Source organism: Paralichthys olivaceus, chromosome 10, assembly GCF_024713975.1.
Source record: "Paralichthys olivaceus isolate ysfri-2021 chromosome 10, ASM2471397v2, whole genome shotgun sequence".
NCBI lineage: Eukaryota > Metazoa > Chordata > Actinopteri > Pleuronectiformes > Paralichthyidae > Paralichthys > Paralichthys olivaceus.
Window position 1 is genome coordinate 22,062,444 of NC_091102.1, and position 17,579 is coordinate 22,080,022.

At 38.6% G+C, this 17,579-nt stretch overlaps 1 protein-coding gene across 6 annotated transcripts in view; it reads left to right on the forward strand.

Annotated features, from left to right (window-relative positions):
- LOC109637336 (nck-associated protein 5-like) overlaps positions 1–17,579 on the forward strand; it is a 69,719-nt gene that overhangs the window by 27,188 nt on the left and 24,952 nt on the right. For all 6 annotated transcript variants that reach the window (XM_069533747.1, XM_069533745.1, XM_069533749.1 and 3 more), the window contains 3 exons: positions 1,663–1,731; positions 3,559–3,597; positions 5,848–5,967. In XM_069533747.1, the coding sequence (XP_069389848.1) occupies positions 1,663–1,731; positions 3,559–3,597; positions 5,848–5,967 (228 nt within the window). The remainder of the gene's footprint in view (positions 1–1,662; positions 1,732–3,558; positions 3,598–5,847; positions 5,968–17,579) is intronic.

Below are 17,579 nucleotides of genomic sequence, written 5' to 3' on the forward strand. Positions count from 1 at the left end.
TGCTATAATCATTGTGCTCTCTTGTAGTATCCACCTAATAATTCTACAAACTGTCTGTCTGTGGAACGCATATCTTATCTTATCAACTTATCGGCTTTTGCAACATGATACATTCAATATTAATACCTTTAATAAACAGGTGACCAGAGCTCTGTTATGGTCAGTGGTTCTTCAGTCTGTGGACCAAGTTAAACATGTCTTCTTTTACATCCTCGGATAAACTCTAACAGTGGTCTGCAAATAGGTCAGACCACAGCCCACAGAGCTTTTATTTTGAAGAGTTGTAAACTTGGGTCCCATTGGCTAACAAACTACTCAAATAACCAACATGCACTGTGAAAAAATATCACCAGTTCAGTAAATCATTCAAAGTTTTATAAAAGCCACACATGTGAACAGTAATAAATCAAATCCAGTTTAATTTAATGAAAAACATTAACTAATAAATCTCCATTGCAGATAAACCAGGTAGAGTGAACACAGAGTATTCCAACTTCACTCGATTAAAAGCTTTGCACACAACATCCACAGTGGAAACAATCCACATTTGCAATACAACTTTGATGCTGAACCAAAGAAACACAGAGTTTTCAGTTTAGTTTTAAGTACTTCATACCACATGGCACACATGGGTACATGTAACCTGCCATGAAAAATGAAACATTTGCTCCAAGAACCACGAGTGATAAGATGAATAATAAACAATAGACTGAGCTTGTATTGGTTTTTTGACAGAGCAGGAGTCACTGACTCATGTCAGACCCTCAACTAAAAATACATTTTCAGTGTAATTTGACACTGATTGATTCAATGCTGTCTGCAGATCAGCCATATAAGCTGTGGGGAAAAAAGGATAAGGGCGCATGGTGGTAAACACTCTGCTCAACATTCACATTACATTTTCGTAAGTGATATGCAATATTTAGTTTTGAAAATAGTTCTTTAATTTCCTAAATTCAAATGATTTTTAGAAATTTAAATTATAAACTTGGATTTCAGTCAAAAGCGATATAGACTTCCTTGGATTACTGTGGCTAGTTTCAGGATATTGCTGAGATACTCAGATTTTAGCAGCCAGGTTTAATATTTCCGTGTGTTATTGTGTACTCTAGCTTCTGTGGTTTTCTGTGAACTTGTTGTTCAGAGTAGTTGCCCTCAGCCCATCAGTGAAAACTAACCACCTCAGGTGCCTCTGCTTTTCAGATTTACTGGATTGATCACTGGATTCGGCGGAAAGTCACATCCTGAGTTCCCAGAATGCTTTCTGTTCCCTGTCGGGCAAAACCGTAGTAATTGAATTATCCCTTAAGTATCCCTTAAGTACCTCAAGTGAGCCCTATAGACACAGTGAGGCTCTGCAGGATAACGCAAATTTAAAGCTTCATTCATTTAGGACCGTCCAGAAAACCCACAAATCCCTGAGTCCTGCAGGGAGAGAGACTCTGGATCTGTCAGCCTATCCGTCCGTCTGCTTGTCTGCTTGTCTGTCAGTCCATCTGGTTGTCTGTCTGTCTGCTTGCATAAGAGGACATATTATCATATTGCACTTTAGGATTTAAAATGACCATGAGTATTTGACATGAAACTTTTGAAAAGCTTCCATAGAGCAGTGCATTCTAAAGTAAGTCCTGAAGTATATCCGTGTGTGTTTTGATTTCACAGGCTGAGAACTCTGCTCTGTCGATGGAAAATGACAATCAGAGGAAGCAGTATGAACGCTGTCTGGATGAGGTGAGTCTCAGTGTCCTCACAACACTTTCACGTCTCATTGTGATTCTCTCCTTCTCTGCTCCACCTTCTCTTTTCTTCTGATCATGAAAACCATCCATATCACCAATAGGATCAATTTTCTTATCTTGCTCTTGGAGTATGACAAAGTTATCTGGTAGTCAGGCCTCAGTCAGAAATGACCCCAGCGTCTGAAGCTAAGAGTCTCACATACACACTCCACCTATTATCTATAGTGTTAGTGAAGTCCATGGAGAAAAGCCAAGAGACAGGTATATCTCTAATTGAGGCGAACAGACAAGAGAGCCCTGGGCGATTTGAGAATGAGGGCTGCAGGAGCGATCCTCACCACTCAGACAGACAGACTTCCATCACATGCACTCCTTCCCTGTCCTTCTCTCCCTGGCAACACTTTTCATTGTCTCTCCATCTCTTTCCTTATCTTTCCTCCATCTCTCTCCAACTTGTAAAACCTCTCCAATTTTCCACTTTTTTCACCTTCACTAATGGGCTTGTTACCATGGAGACTGCTGCCTATAAGAATTTAGCATATTTTGGCAGAGGACAACAATTTCTGACTGAAGTTTCTACAGAGGGATTCATTTCTCCTGTGTTGCTTTTTGGACTTATAATACAATCAATTAATCGATCAAATTTTATTTGTATAGCCCATATTCACAAATCACAATTTGTCTCATAGGGCTTAACAAGCTGTTAAATCATCTGCCCTTAGCCCTCAACAAGAGTGAGGAAAAACTACCAAAAACCCTTTTAACAGGGAAAACATAATGTAGAAACCTCAGAGCGAGTCATATGTGAAGGATCCCTCTCCCAGGACGGACAGAAGCGCAATAGATGCCACGTGTAATGGAGAACGTCAGAGAAATAGTAGAGTAATTACAGCATTGGTCAAAGTAAAAAGTTTGTAGCATGATGGAAGGTAAATAAATTGAGAAATCATTGTCAGTAATGGTCGAGTATCTGAGGAGACATATTGTACATCAAGCAGTCTTGTTGTTGTCATAGTCCACGATCAGCTGCCACCATGATCAGGATACAACATTAGAATCCATCATCATGATCCACTGCTGCCACCAAGATCCACCATCAGCTGCCACCTTAATCATGGTACACTACTACGATCAGATGCCAGCACGGTACAGGATCCGCCATTATGATCACGATCTCTGATTCTTTGGGGAGCACATTCAGGAGGTTTCATGTTATGGTCTGAATGAGCTGAGGCGAGTCATTTTGATAGATGGACGAAAGAGGTGCATCAGCACACAAAAGTGGAATTGTAGTTATTATTCAAGTATCAAGGTTTAATGTGTGCTTCTACTTCAGAAATCAATAGAAGCAGTGGAAACATCATTTCAGATTTGCTGTTTTTAGCCATAAATCAAACAAACAAACTTAACAGGGCATTTTCTACTTTCTGTAAATACGTGAACAGGATAGAAAAGTCTTACTAGTCTCATCCCAATTACACCATGGAAAGCAAATGGTTTACGATGAAAGGAAAGACACTGGTTCAGATTTTTTGACAGTATTTTGGTTTATTTATGTGACGAGGACAAAGTCACATATATTAACTGCTGGCAACTTCAATGTGATTTCACTCAATCTGGGTTTGTGATGCAACATGCTGTCAATCTGTCCTCACAGAATATAACACGCCTCTAGATTCCCTCTGATGGTGTTCATACCCGGTCATTTTCATTTATAGTCTATCTGCTTTTTAAAGAAGAAGGCTCTGACATTCCTTTCTAAAAGTCAAAATATATTTTTAACATATTTTTACTTTCTCTTTCTCTGTATCTCTTCAAGGTGGCTAACCAGGTGGTCCAGGCCCTCCTCACACAGAAGGTTTGTCTTTGTCTTTGCTGCACTGAAGCATTGTTGATCCATAAAACTATTCAAATCAGTCAGAGACATGATGGCTTTCATTATATAGAGTGGCAGTATATCACTAACAAAATCCTTAAATTCTTAGAGGGCATGCAAGCAAGATGTTTGAATATTGATGTTATGTTAATCTAATTAGAATTAAAGATGAGAACATAGAGGTTACGAAGAAATATTGATGGTGTGTCAAAATTTGACAACAAAATTGAATATGTACCCTTACAAAAAGAACAGCCTTATATACTGTGATAACTAAAAAACCTAATTTGTGCAACATATGATATTAGCAATGTAACTGTAAAGAAACAGAGTGTAAATGTGCTAATGTTCCAAGAAAAGGGAAAGAATGGCTGAGGCCAAAGGGAGACTATTTTACCAAGGTAAAAAAAAAACAAGGGGGAGTCCAGAGAGTTTGAATCCAGTGAGGACTGTGGCTGAGGAGCTGGCTGAGCATGACAGGTTACTGACTGATTAGTGATCGTGGAAGATGAAAAAGACAATGGTTAGGAGGCAAGCAGGCAGGCTGGCACGCAGGCACGAAGTATGAATATCACGAGATAGAACAACGTTCTGACAGACTTGTGGTGACCGGACAGTCAGGTGTTGATAGCACAATGAGTAACATGAGTGGAGGAAGATTGGAGGGAGGAGACGCAGTCATCTATCAATCAACGCACTGATTGATTGACACACATAAAGACCAATCAGTGCTAAGTTCAGACATGTGGTGTGCAGTCACAAGGTACAATCACCTTGTTTTTGTACTTTACAATAGGATTCTTCTCTCTTTTACTCCACTGCACTTATCAGCAAAGAGCTTTAGCAACAATGCAGGACCACGAGCAAAATGAGACTTTATGACCATGAATCAATTTACACATAAAGATTAATAATATGAACACAGATCAGTGTGGAACTAAAATGGAATTTGTTGGTCTTGACTTATGATTTTATAGCCATTAATAAAAGTTTACTCGTGCCTTACAAAGCAATGACTGTCTCCCACCGTTGCTATATCATTTATACTCAACATGATGAGAAGATTATCTCCAGACACAGATTGAAGTGTTCTGTACATCAAAGGTGCGACCAACACGCTTCTGTCTTTCAAGTTTTTAAGTAAATGCATTATACAACCAGTGGAATAATCACACTACTATCAGGGTCAACTGAAATGTAGACACATACAGCATTATGTGTCTACATTTGGCCTCTATGCTGTAAAGCAGTGGTCGCCAACCCGTCGATCGCGATCTACCGGTCGATCTCGACAGTCTTCACCGTCGATCGCTGTAACTCTCTGGACTCACAGTCTGCGGTCGAGCGGCAGATCAGCTGTGGATCTGTTGTCTGTTGTTCACACCCGCTGTGTGTCCGCTACTGGTGGCGGAGCAGCAGGTTTATCTCCTGCATTTCCTTCAATACAAGTCGGATTATGCACTGAACTAAATGTCAGGACTCTACGGTATGAAGTCCTGCATCTTCTGGTCTGTTGACAACAATCAAAGCCCTGTTAGAACAAATGAATGGATTCAGAAGCGAAACGCTGGAGTGCTTTTACTTTGAAACGGGTTCAAGAAGTGTTGTAAATACGTTTGTGACTTGGACAGATCAACTTTGTGTTTCACTGCAGAATAAAATGATCTTTCACCTGAGTTTGAATGTTTATCTGTTGAATTTATGTCACAAACACAAAACAAAAGCACTCCAGCGTTTCTGTTGACCAAATCCATTCTTTTGTTTAAAAAGTTTTTTATTGTGAAATATTTGCTGAAGATGCATGAATTCATACTAAAATAATAAATATGACCCTCCTCAGTGGGTTTTTTGCAAGACATCGGGGTGGTAGATCTCAGCTCACGTTTTGAATTAAAGAGTGATCTTGTGCTTTAAAAGGGTGGTGACCACTGCTGTAAAGTAACTGCAGCCATCAGATGTGTGTGATGGTGAAGATGCATGTAAAATGTATGATCACTTCAAATGCACAACAGTGATTATGCACAGAATATAATCATGTTCAAGTAAAGACTCCTCCATCAAAATTCTAATGATAACTGTCTGTGGATGTTTTCTGCTGTCATGCATCTTGTATGAATACAGCATTTGTTTCCTGCAGCTGTTGAATTAACATCTGGTGCATGTGTTGTTCTCTGAAATATCCTGGTAGTCACCATGATCTGTCCATTTTCCTGTTCTTTGGGACGTGCACAGGACTTGAAAGAAGAATGTGTGAAGCTGCGGACCCGAGTGTTTGACTTGGAGCAGCAAAACCGCATACTGAGTGTGCTGTTTCAACAACGTGTCAAAATGTCCACGGTTCCCGTCTCCCAGGTAGGAGCACATGGCGCACTGGATACAAACAGACACTGACAGATATAGCCAGCTTCAAGGCTATTTGAATTTTACATGAGCAGTGCTCTACTTCTAAAGGTTACTAACTTTCAAAAGGACCACAAAGAGAGAGAAATCCACCCAGAATAAAATTCAATCTAAATTGTTCAGCTGTACAGGAGCTTATTTTCCTCCATCCTCAAACAACACAGTCTCACAGTGGTTTGCTCTTGTGCACTAAGGTGACCTCTAATCCAGCCATAGCCGCAAAGTGAAGGTGTAGACTGTGCTGAACGTGATTCTTTAATGAAAACGCCCTCAACCATAGAATATAAAGATAAGATACGATAAGATCGACTTTATTCATCCCACACTGGGGAAATTTCAACATTACAGCAGCAGAAGGGCATTAGGATAGAGACAAATAAAAATATATATAAAGAAAAATGTAAACAATATACAAATATACCTGAAAATTCACAGTGATATTGCACATGAGAGTGGAGAATATACATTGGGTTGTAACAATTCAGAAAGTATTGCACCTAAAGATTGAATAAAAGGGTTATTATTATTAATAAGGGATAATCCCAGGCCTTGTCGTAGTATTGTTATGACATGGCAACTGATTATTTCATTACTTACTGCACTGTCAAGCTTTATAGCTACTAATCAATATTTTTATGGATTACCTGACTGGATAAATTCATTGACAGGAGCCTCTAGTGGTAGAAGCCACACAGATAATTATTAACCAGCTCTACCTGGCACCTCTCAGTTCTGGCACAATATAGGGTCTACACATTTCACTTAACATTGGGTTTACTATATATTGGACTATATATTTTACAGGAGATTGTTACTGGGTTTGCTCTGGGTTTTTTGTCAGAGATACCAGTTAGACAAGGTTAGGCAATGTGAAGAGGTTCATTAAATACTGATGAAACATGAGGAAAAGAGTCTGTTTGAAAAGCAAAAGTCTGAACAATTAGTATTGCCACATTATAAACTGTTCTGGAAGTTTCCTGGCAGCTGGTGAAAGGAGAACTCAGGCAGCAGCTGATGTCTCATGCAGAAGATTTTAATTTAGACTTGATGCATCAAGGAGACCAGAAGGTGAAACAATATACAAACACTAACAAAGTAACATGAGCAACTGTCACCTCCAAGTCTGAAGATGTCTCACACAGCATCCCCATATATCTCCCTCTACTTCCGTCACTCATTCTAACAGCACATCAATGAATGTCTTTTACGTCTTGCCACTGGTGAAATACACAAAAGAGTTGACGTTGGTGTCTCTCTGTGTCTGGTGCATCTGAGTTAGATATGAATGTCTCTAAGTGTAGACACTACAATGTACTGTTGGTTGGTTCTTTATCTTTAACCTGATCTTGGTTACTGCTTAGAAAGAGAAGAGAGAACCTGGGAATTAGCCAGTCTTCTCTTAATGGTGTACAGATATGATGTGATGTACACTATATATACATAATACGGTATATAGTGGTATAACAGTAATGTGTGAGGATATACGAAAATTCCTCAACATAAATGAATAACTGCAACAATGCATTTTTCCTCGCCTGTCTATTTCAACAGCAACAACTCCACCTTGTAGAGATACATTTTCCTTTAAACAACCATCCTTTGATTCACAGGTTGGATAATTCTCTTCTATACATTATTTAGGTTTGTTCACTTTGCTGAGAGGTTTGATTTTAATTTATTGTAGAAAGGTTCCTTTCAAAAAGGCATTTATTTATAATAAAACAGAGAAACTCTATAACTATGAATCCGAATTCAGCTGGCCAACTCTGACATGAATAATTAATAATGGAGGGGACCTTTGATGGACAGATGGTTCTTTTTGCATCCTGTGCTGAATGTTGGCAATGGATGGCTGAGCGCAGTCTGGCAGGGCTTTATTCTGGTTCTACATCCTAAAAAGGAGTAAGCAGCTGTAATTGACAGAATTGTTGGGTTAGTGAACTGCAATGTGGATCTCTTGCTGTTATTATACCAGCAGGTATTACACACAGTATGCTCTCAGTGTGTGCTCTGCTATTGAATCGCTACAGCTCTATAACTACAGGTGCCACTTGTCCACCTGCTTTCTTTATTTCTAGATAATATTCTTCTTGATATGACATATGTTCTTGTTTGGTTTTATAAATTATTATCAATAATAATTTTAACTATACTTTAATTTAATTCTGAAATATAGGTAGAGTTTGAGGAGGTCGGATTAATGTCAGAGTTGTGCCAATAATGTCTTGTGCATCATCTGCCAAGTAAGGTGACCTTGAGTGATCTGAAAGGTGCCTATAAATAAAATGTATTATTATTATTTTTATTAATACATTTAATCCAGATTGGTAGTATCACAGAATGACAGTTAAGACATACTCTGATAATGGCTTTATTAAGTTTATATCAACCTCCTTTCTTTGTATTTGCCACTATAGCACACTGAGGCTACATCCATATTACTGTTTTCTTTTGAAAACACATCAACTGCTATGGTTACACTTGGCGTCCACACTTGGCTGGAGTTTTAGAGCTTCTCAAACTGAGAGGTAAAGCTGCTGGCTCCCGTTTCAGTCTGGACGGGCAGAAACAGAGATGTCTGGAAACAATCACACTCACAGCCGCTTGTTGATTGGGTCTTTTCAGTCATGACGTTGCTTCTGCTGATTCATCAGACTGCTTTCACATGACCTCCTTCCGGAAGAAGCAACAACCAACGTGAGCCTCGGCAGCCAGTGTAGAACACAACATGGAAAATCTATCACAGGCATTGATGACCCTGTTTTCTTTGCTGACAGCTGTTGTAAACTTAAACTCTGCATTTTATTCTATGCTACACTGCTTAAATGTGTAGGCACACGCATGCCCAGTGTTTGTGAGCAGTCATGTGATATACATTTTCAGGTGTGTAAGTATGGCCAGGAAATAAAACTGATATGGAGCAAAACCGCTTGTGGACAGAGATGGTTTTAGTTTGACAAATGCAGTTGTCAAAGGAAAACGTAGTAGAATAGATGTAGCCTCAAATGCAAACCAGATTGATTGATTATCCTGCAACCAGACCGGTCTTCAAGTTCATGTCTATTCAGACCGATTTTCATCCGTCAGTAGACTCATTGGGCCAATCACAACCATCTATCAATATAAAGAGGGCTGTTTAATCAGAAATTGCAATAGACTGAATTGATGTTGTTAAATTGAAGATAAAAACATTTTTGCCGTATACCTGACACTAGTTTAACTCAACCACCTGGCACTGCTGGTTGTGTTGCACGTCAAATATTTTGTTGCTATGATTTGTTGGAGGTGTTATTGTGTCCAGAGACGTTTGTGTCTGTTTGTGACATTTGGTAATGCCTCTCAGACATCAAAATAGAATTGTGACAGGGTCATGATTAAAAAACAGAATTTATTTTCTGAATCAGTACAATCCTAAAGAGACAAATCCTGTCTCTGCAAGAGTCATAATCATTTTACAGAAGACAAGTGAGAAGTGTCTTTGTCTTTAAAGGTCTCTTTGGATTCTTAGGCTTCTCAGCATGAGTCATCTCCTCTAAAAAACCTATGCCCTGTGTTTAGAGGACCACTTTTTTATCAAAGACTAGATTGGTAATTGTCATAAGAAAATTCTAATTAAACTGTAGGAATTTAGCATAACTGAATGTCTTAACTGCTGTGTTAATTTTTATAAATACAGTTGCTGTGAATGATATATAGCATCATGCACTTTACTCATGCCATGCAAACTGCAGTAACTAACTGCAAAGATGTTTTACTGTTATTTTGTGGTAACAGTATTAGTACAGTACAGGAGCAGGGAATGCTGTCCTTCATCTCGTCCCTTTTCTTTGAAGGTCAAACACACAGTCCCTGCTAAATGGATTCTATTTTCGTAGTAGAACTCCATGTATCACTGCAAAGACGCTCAGCTGTTTCTGCTGGAAAGAACATGTTGACATATTACCTCTGCAGAGCATGAGGTCTCAATGCTGTTGATTTGACATTTTTATCACTTGTCTGGCTGACAACAATGATGAGAGAATATCAATGCAGCGGAGTTTGCTTATTGTGAGAATAAATTATTATAATTATCATTATTTGCAAGAATGACCATGTCACATTATTGGATTTGAGACTCCCCTAATATGATTCATAAAACATTTCTAAGTTTGTTGTGTTTTTTTCACTTTTATTCAATTGAGTCAAGTTTCCTTTGATTTAATACTCTATCGTAGGATAAAACACCCAGTTAAACAGTGGCTGTGAGGATGTTGAATTCCAGATTTTACTACTGTTGATGGTGGATTATTACAGCAAAAATATTTATCAATGTTAATAACCCAGCATTGCTGGCAGCATGAAGAAAAAGTCTTTTAATGTGGCACATTGTGAGTCTTTGATTCCCGAATGCAACGTTCTCAGTTATCCAGGGGGCTACATTAGTAGTGTAAGATAATGATCTCACGCCTAAAGCCTGAATATTAAGCACAGTAGTTAAATTTGTCTCCAGCAGAGTCACAAACAAACATTTTGAAAACAAGCCTTGCATTTAAATAACTGATTTCAAAGTGATTGTCTTCTTGAGAAAAGTCACAGATGGAATTGTGTGCCATGCAACCACAACACATTTTAGTTTAGGTTGTGAGGAATGGATAAAATCAATGAAAACAGAGTTTCTATATCAATAATGCATTTACTTAACAACTGTATGCAGCTTGTTAACTAGTATGATGATTGTTTTGGCTGTTGTGAATAGGTTTACATACTATCGCCTCAAAACTTGCTACTGTAGTTATATTAAACTTAGCAAACAGATGCCACATTACATATCCAGCATTAACCTGGACTTTCTACCCTTCTGATTAATGTAAAAGTCTTCAACCTACTGCTACCTACTCAACCTTTTAAATTCAAATAAGAAACTATATAAATATTGCACATTATATTTTATTCTTTAATAACATAATTTTTTAAATATATTATTGACCCTGAGTAGTCCTGGTGTAGTTAGCCGTTCTTTAAGTTGCACTTATATATACTTCATAAAAATGCTCACCATGCCATTGTTTGACACCCCCTTTACAGCACAACATTATATAAAGAGACAATAATTTTTTCACTTTGACACATTGGACCTAAAAATACCCCAAAAAATACAAAAAGATTCAGATTTGTTGCTATAAAAACCACATACATGTTCAACAAAGCGTTTTCATGGTGAAAATTTGTAGTGAGTAAACATCAAACAATGCCTATTTAAAAAAAAAGCAGGTTTTGTTGAAGATTTTATTTTCCTTATAGCTATGCAACTCTTTGAAACAGTGTATGTACTCAATAAGACAAATAGGACCATCCCTATCTTTGCATTTCCCACTTGTTGCAAACATATCACAATCTGTCCATATCTCTCCCCCTCCTCCACACTTTCTTACTGTATTCAGCGTGCAGAGCAGAATCAGCAGAATCCCACGTTTGTTTGCCCCTGTTTCTCAATATGACAAGAATGCAATGCCTGTGCCATCCTATCTTGACTCACAAAACAATTTCATCATCTGATAAATATATGATTATATCACAGTCTTACTTGGCCTCGCACAGAGTTTCAAGTCAGGACTTTCGACTGAAGTGGAAACCAGTGCTCCATGTGGCTCTGTGCTGCGGTGTCTTGAATCAGCCTTGAATCAGCATGTGATTTCATCACGCTGGTTTAGTCGGTGAATCTTGAGGGTTAAAAGTTACAGCTTTCTAGCATGTTTTTGGTGTCTTGACTGTGTGAAGTCTCTTTTGATGGAGAACACTGTCAGCATGCTAGAACATGGTTTGATGTTCCTCACAAGCCCCTTAACTCTAAAGATGCTGGGCTGAGATCGGATCACTAATCAGTGTGATTAGTGAAACAAGAGATCGCATCCTTTGTACTTTCACACAGCACAGAAGCCAAAATCCATGAGACTTCACACGTATACACGTTATAGCTGCAGAGAAAACACAAGTCATTTCATGTGTCCCCATCAGTGAAGAAATGAATGGAAAGAAATTAGAGACATAACACTGGTTGTGTATCCATTTGTTAGATAACACAGGTATAATTAAGTATGAATTATTGAAAAAGCAAATTTGTTTTTTCACTGTGAGTTATGCATATTTGCTTCCTCAATCACTGTGAGAGGGAACCGGTTCCAGTCAGGTTGAGTGACAGAGCGAGTTTACAGGCTGCACACTGCACACAAGATAACAAGAGAGAGAGAGAACAACTCACTCTGTTATTTTTCAGAGGAAAGTTTTATGTTCATAGCCACCTGCTCTTCTTAAGAAGCCACTAAGTATGAAAAATGGCTTAAATGTGTATAGCTTACATAATATAAAACACATGAGGATGTAACTAACTCACTATAATAGCATTGCACTAATATTGCTTTAAAGGAGAAGTTTATGTGGATTTGTGTGGATGAAGTCAAAAATCACCAAAGTCTGCTCTATAGGGAGCTAATTTTCCCAAAGAAAACATTCCTCCTGAAGCTTTAAAAATGAATTCCAAACTATTCATACAATTTAGATGAAACACACCAGTGAAAACATCACTGCGATTATTTTATATTCAATTTCTGCCAAAAATCCCTTTCACCTAAATCTTACACACTGAATGTTTAAAAGTATGAACCTGAATATGGGTTGGCTCGAGTATGTCTCCTTTAAAGGTCAAGGGGCACATCCTTAACTAAATAGGTTGCTTTGGTTTTCAGGGTTACATTTTTAAAAGAAGCCCTCCTCACGATGAGTACATCTACTGCAAACTTTTCCATTCATCGTCTAGATTGTGGCGACCTTCCATATTCTATTTCATCCCGCCATAGTGTCGTAATGAACAATTTTTATTCAGACTAATCATAATAACATAAGAGACCTTGCTGCATACTGGGCTATTTGCTGCGTGCTCGCTCAAGCTACAACGTGCTTGCGCTAACTCCAAGGTATCACATGCTTTTGCTATGGTCCATAATGTTTTTACTATCCACGCAGACATCCAGGCCTTACAGTTTCAGCTGCTGTTGTGGCATGCCATGAAGTTAGTTCCCTGATGGGAGAACCCCTCTTTCACCCTTTAGTCCTTTTACCTGTCACTTAGGATCTGTTGAGGTTCATCTTCCTGTATGCATTTGCACCCCCTTTATTGCCATTGACTTTACTCCAGTTCTGGGTTTTATTGCAGTTTAAGTTAATTTTAGAATATTTGTGATGCTTGTATAAGCATTTGCATCGTGGGATATATACAGAGACAAACATGATGTACAGACAAGCTCTGACTATGTGTAATTTTGCTCCTATGATTAGACTGGGATTCTTCTGGGTCTTTCTTTAATTGCCTGGACTGTTTTCAACAGCAACATCTTCTCCCTGCTCTCTGTGCCAGACCTGTAGAAAGTCTAGTGGCTCTGTGGCAGCCTCATCCGTCACAATATTATTGCAATGCAGCAGCATATGGTCGCTTGAGAAGCCAGGTTCTGAACGTTTTTTTGAAAAGGCAGGTGTCTCTCTCCTCCGATAAACTGGAAGGGCTGCAGTGAAAGATAAAGGCAAATAAATATAATAAAGTCAAATGAATATGCCCCTTTGAAGTGCTTTCTTTGGTTTTTGGTATTGCTGCTCTGTGAAGTCATGTAACAAAATCAATTTATTTTTGAAGTGTCTGAAAATGCATTTGATTTTGCCTGGAAGAGGGCATAGGTACACAAACAAGAGCTTTCCTCACTGGCCTCACATAGTTCAGCTTAGATTGAATTTACTGACCAATACAAAAATATCATTGAGTAACTTTTATTTAAATAAAGCTAAATCAACTTTACTTAACCAAAGGCTTGAGATATTTTTGTTAACATTATAACTTATTGAGATATATCTATTCACCAATCTTCAGATCAGTTAAATGTCAGTAACACACAGTCCTTTACTGGGGCAGCACACCTCACCATCTATAGTGCAGTAAGTCCGCTTGATTTCCACCGTTTCACCATGTGCTTGCCTCCTGTCTCTGCACTGTCACCAAAGCGAACAGCAGTGCTACTAAGAGGCTAGGGGCCTCATTTATCAAACTGTGCGTAGGATTCATACTTTAAGTGTACATGTGTACAAAGGCCCAAAATGGCACACATGAAATAAGATTCAGATTTATAAAACTATGGGCAGGCATACGTGGCTCTGCCTTTAAGTCTGCCCTCAACACGCCCACATTCAACCATAAATGGTCAATGAAATCAACTCATCAATATTAAATTGTCCTGGTGAATCGGTGAATGAAGTGATGACAAGAAGAAGAGAAACTTTCTGACACTGACATCAAGGATTGTTTGGTAGCCACAGCAGTGATGTCATTAATAAAGAAAATACACTGACACACTGCTACTGCTGCAGTTAATACAGTGAGTGAGAGTGACAGAAAGAACAGTGTCTGAAAGAGAAAAAAAGATCTAAGATATATATTTAGAGCAATCAGTGGAATCCTAATCTCCAGTGCACCTGATGACACAGTCACATTCACTGCAGTGATTTTACACACACACACACACACACACACACACACACACACAAACACACAAACACACACACACACACACTATGGAAACTAAAGTCGAGCTTAATGATACTTAATGATGTTAGAAGATATTTTTAAAAACAATTAATGAATCGGCTCAGCAACTCTGCTGTTTAATGGTACGTGAACCTAATTTGCTGTAAGTAATCTCATATCTTTTTCAACTGAAGGTTCTACGGAACAGTTATGTAGCGTGACCACAAATAACGCTGTTGGTTTTAATGTTAATGATGAAGTGGATCAATAATCTGCTTCAGTTCACCACCTCACGTCTGCATCGTCATTTAACCATCTCCAAAATGTTCGTACGCATTGGTCACAGTCAGCATTCTCCCATTAAGTTTGTTTTTATAGATCCCGACATTTGCATGAGAGGTAGCATATGCATCCTGACCACGTTTTGTGAATACGCAATGGTTATAAATGAGGCCCCGGGCCAGCAGGCAAGACGCTGAGCAGCAGCAGCAGCAGCAGCAGCAGCAGCAGCAAGGGAAGAGGACTGATGAGATGAAGGTGACATGGGAAAAAAATCACCAAGGTGTAGATGAGCAAGATATATTAATGACAGGGGCCTGAAGGCAAAGAGGTGGATGAGGTGGGAGTTGGTGCGTGTGATAGTAAATGAGAGGAGAGCTGTAAAGATGAACTGTTTGAAAAGACTCAAGTGGAGGAAACTGTGGTCTGTGGAGCGGTTGAGTGAGTGTGACCTTGCTTTGGGCGGCTCACAGGGATGCATGGACAAATTTGGATGAGACTGTGAAATTTAAAGTGAACTCAAAGGTCCATTGTCCTTGTGGCTGAGTGGTTTACTGGTCACCAGCCTGGAAATGGCTTAAGAACAAATCACCACTTCAATATTCCCAGACATGGCAATATTTTACACTTCCTCCAGACAAAGCACCAACCAGAAAGGAAACCATGTGCGGTGTCACTGTGAATGTTTCTAAAACTTTCTAAAACAATTTTGGAATTGTGTGTGTATCCAAAACCTTATTTATCTTGCTGTATTGTTAAATTGTCATTTGTGTCTTTTAACACACACAGACTCTGTAAAAATCCCACATACACCATCCAGTCATAATGCCAGAAATAATTAGTTGAAAAATGTATTTGATTTCTTAAAAAAAACAAGACAATCAACCCCTCTGTGTTTGCTGTGGTGGATCCTTCCACCAGATTTTATACTATACTGCACATTACAACAAATGAATGTTACTGTGTATTTGGCTCATGATAAGCTCTGATCAACTGTGATCTATGTAGAGAAATAATAATAATAAACTTTATTTTTATAGCACCATTCTAAAACAGGGTTTACAAGGTGCTTTACATGATAAAAAACAACAGGAATCACAAAAGTGTAATCCTCAGAACAGTCTCAAATGAGCAGTATAACAAGCAAAAACATATTGAGAAAGCAAAATAAATAAATTAAACATTAAGAGAGGCTCACAGGAAGGCTAGTCTATAAAAGTGGGTTTTAGGAAACGACTTAAACGAGAAGATACATTTCGCCATCCTGATCTCCTCAGGTAGGTTGTTCCAGAGTCTGGGGGCATGAACGGCAAATGCTCTGTCACTTGTATGTGTAAGTCTGGACTTTGGAACAACCAGGAGGGCAGCATTTGAGGATCTCAGGGCTTGTGACGGTGTATGTGTTGTTAAAAGGTCAATAATGTAGCTTGGAGCCAGATCATTCAGGGCTTTACCAGTTACATTTTTAAATCCACTCTAAATCTAAAGGGGAGCCAGTGCAATGATGCAAGAATGGGTGTGATAGGCTCATGTTTTCTGGTATTTTTTTAAAATCCTGGCAGCTGCATTTTGGATGAGCTGAAGTGAGGAGAGAGATTTCGTGCTGCAGACGGAGAAAAGGGAGTTGCAATAATCTAACCGTGTTGATATAAATGCATGAATGACTGTTTCTAGGTTTTTGGCAGAGAGAAAAGGTTTCATTTTAGAAATCTTCCTTTTTTGGGTTCAGCTGAAGGAAATTATGAGCCATCCAGTTTTGAATATCTGTGAAACAGTTTAGAAGTGAAGAGATTTAATTTTAGTTTAAATCTCCAGATCCACATGGGTGAGCAGTTAAATTGAATCCAGTGCTAAAATGTAAGAAGTCTTGGTGCTGCTGTGACATGCCTGGGATAGAAGCACGAGTGAACAAGAGTCTCTGTGGAGAAGCTTTCATAAATAGAACAAACTGCAATATTCTTGGATGGATGGTTGCAATTTTACTATGATTTATTTACACGTTTGGAGGCCTGCCTGACTTTCAGTCTCTGTTATGGGTCAAGTTTGAAAACCTACATTCGTACATACTGCAATTTGGTAAACCTTTTTTTTTTTCTGGCGAGATCCACGATGTCCTTAACACTTCTCCAGATTGTAATTTAAAATTACCATAGCCAGTCAGAAAACAAGTTATTTTACTTTTTTACTTATAAATGTGTCATACATTTAGACGTTTTCATGTAAAGGAGCTTAAAGGTTTGTCATCCTGTCTGAATTTCATGGAATTTCGAATTTAGAAAAATGATTTAACATAATAGAACAAAACTGAGATACGCAATGGGGAGATCATCTCAGCAGCCCTTATATTTGTCCTTGACTTTAAGCAGAGCACCACTCTGATTGAGAGTTTTGTAAAACTTTATCACTTGTGTCAAATCTCAGATACCCGATGACATGCTGACTGTAATTAGTTCCGAGATTAAGCTGCATTAGCATGGCCGAATGTGGCCTTCTCCTTCAGTGCTTGCGAAACAAAGGCTAGCACGGATAATCAAATAATAGGTGAATATCAATGAATGGACCAAATCACTTTGGTCTCCAGCTCCCTTATGCAATTATCTCCTATTCACATTAATTATTGCTAACAGATGACTCGAATGACTTTGAGAGGGAGCTGGCCATGGCAGGCTTGCAAGTGATCAATGCTATTTTAAATGGGGTCACAACACTTGATACCTTTGGGTCCCTGTGATTGGAAGCG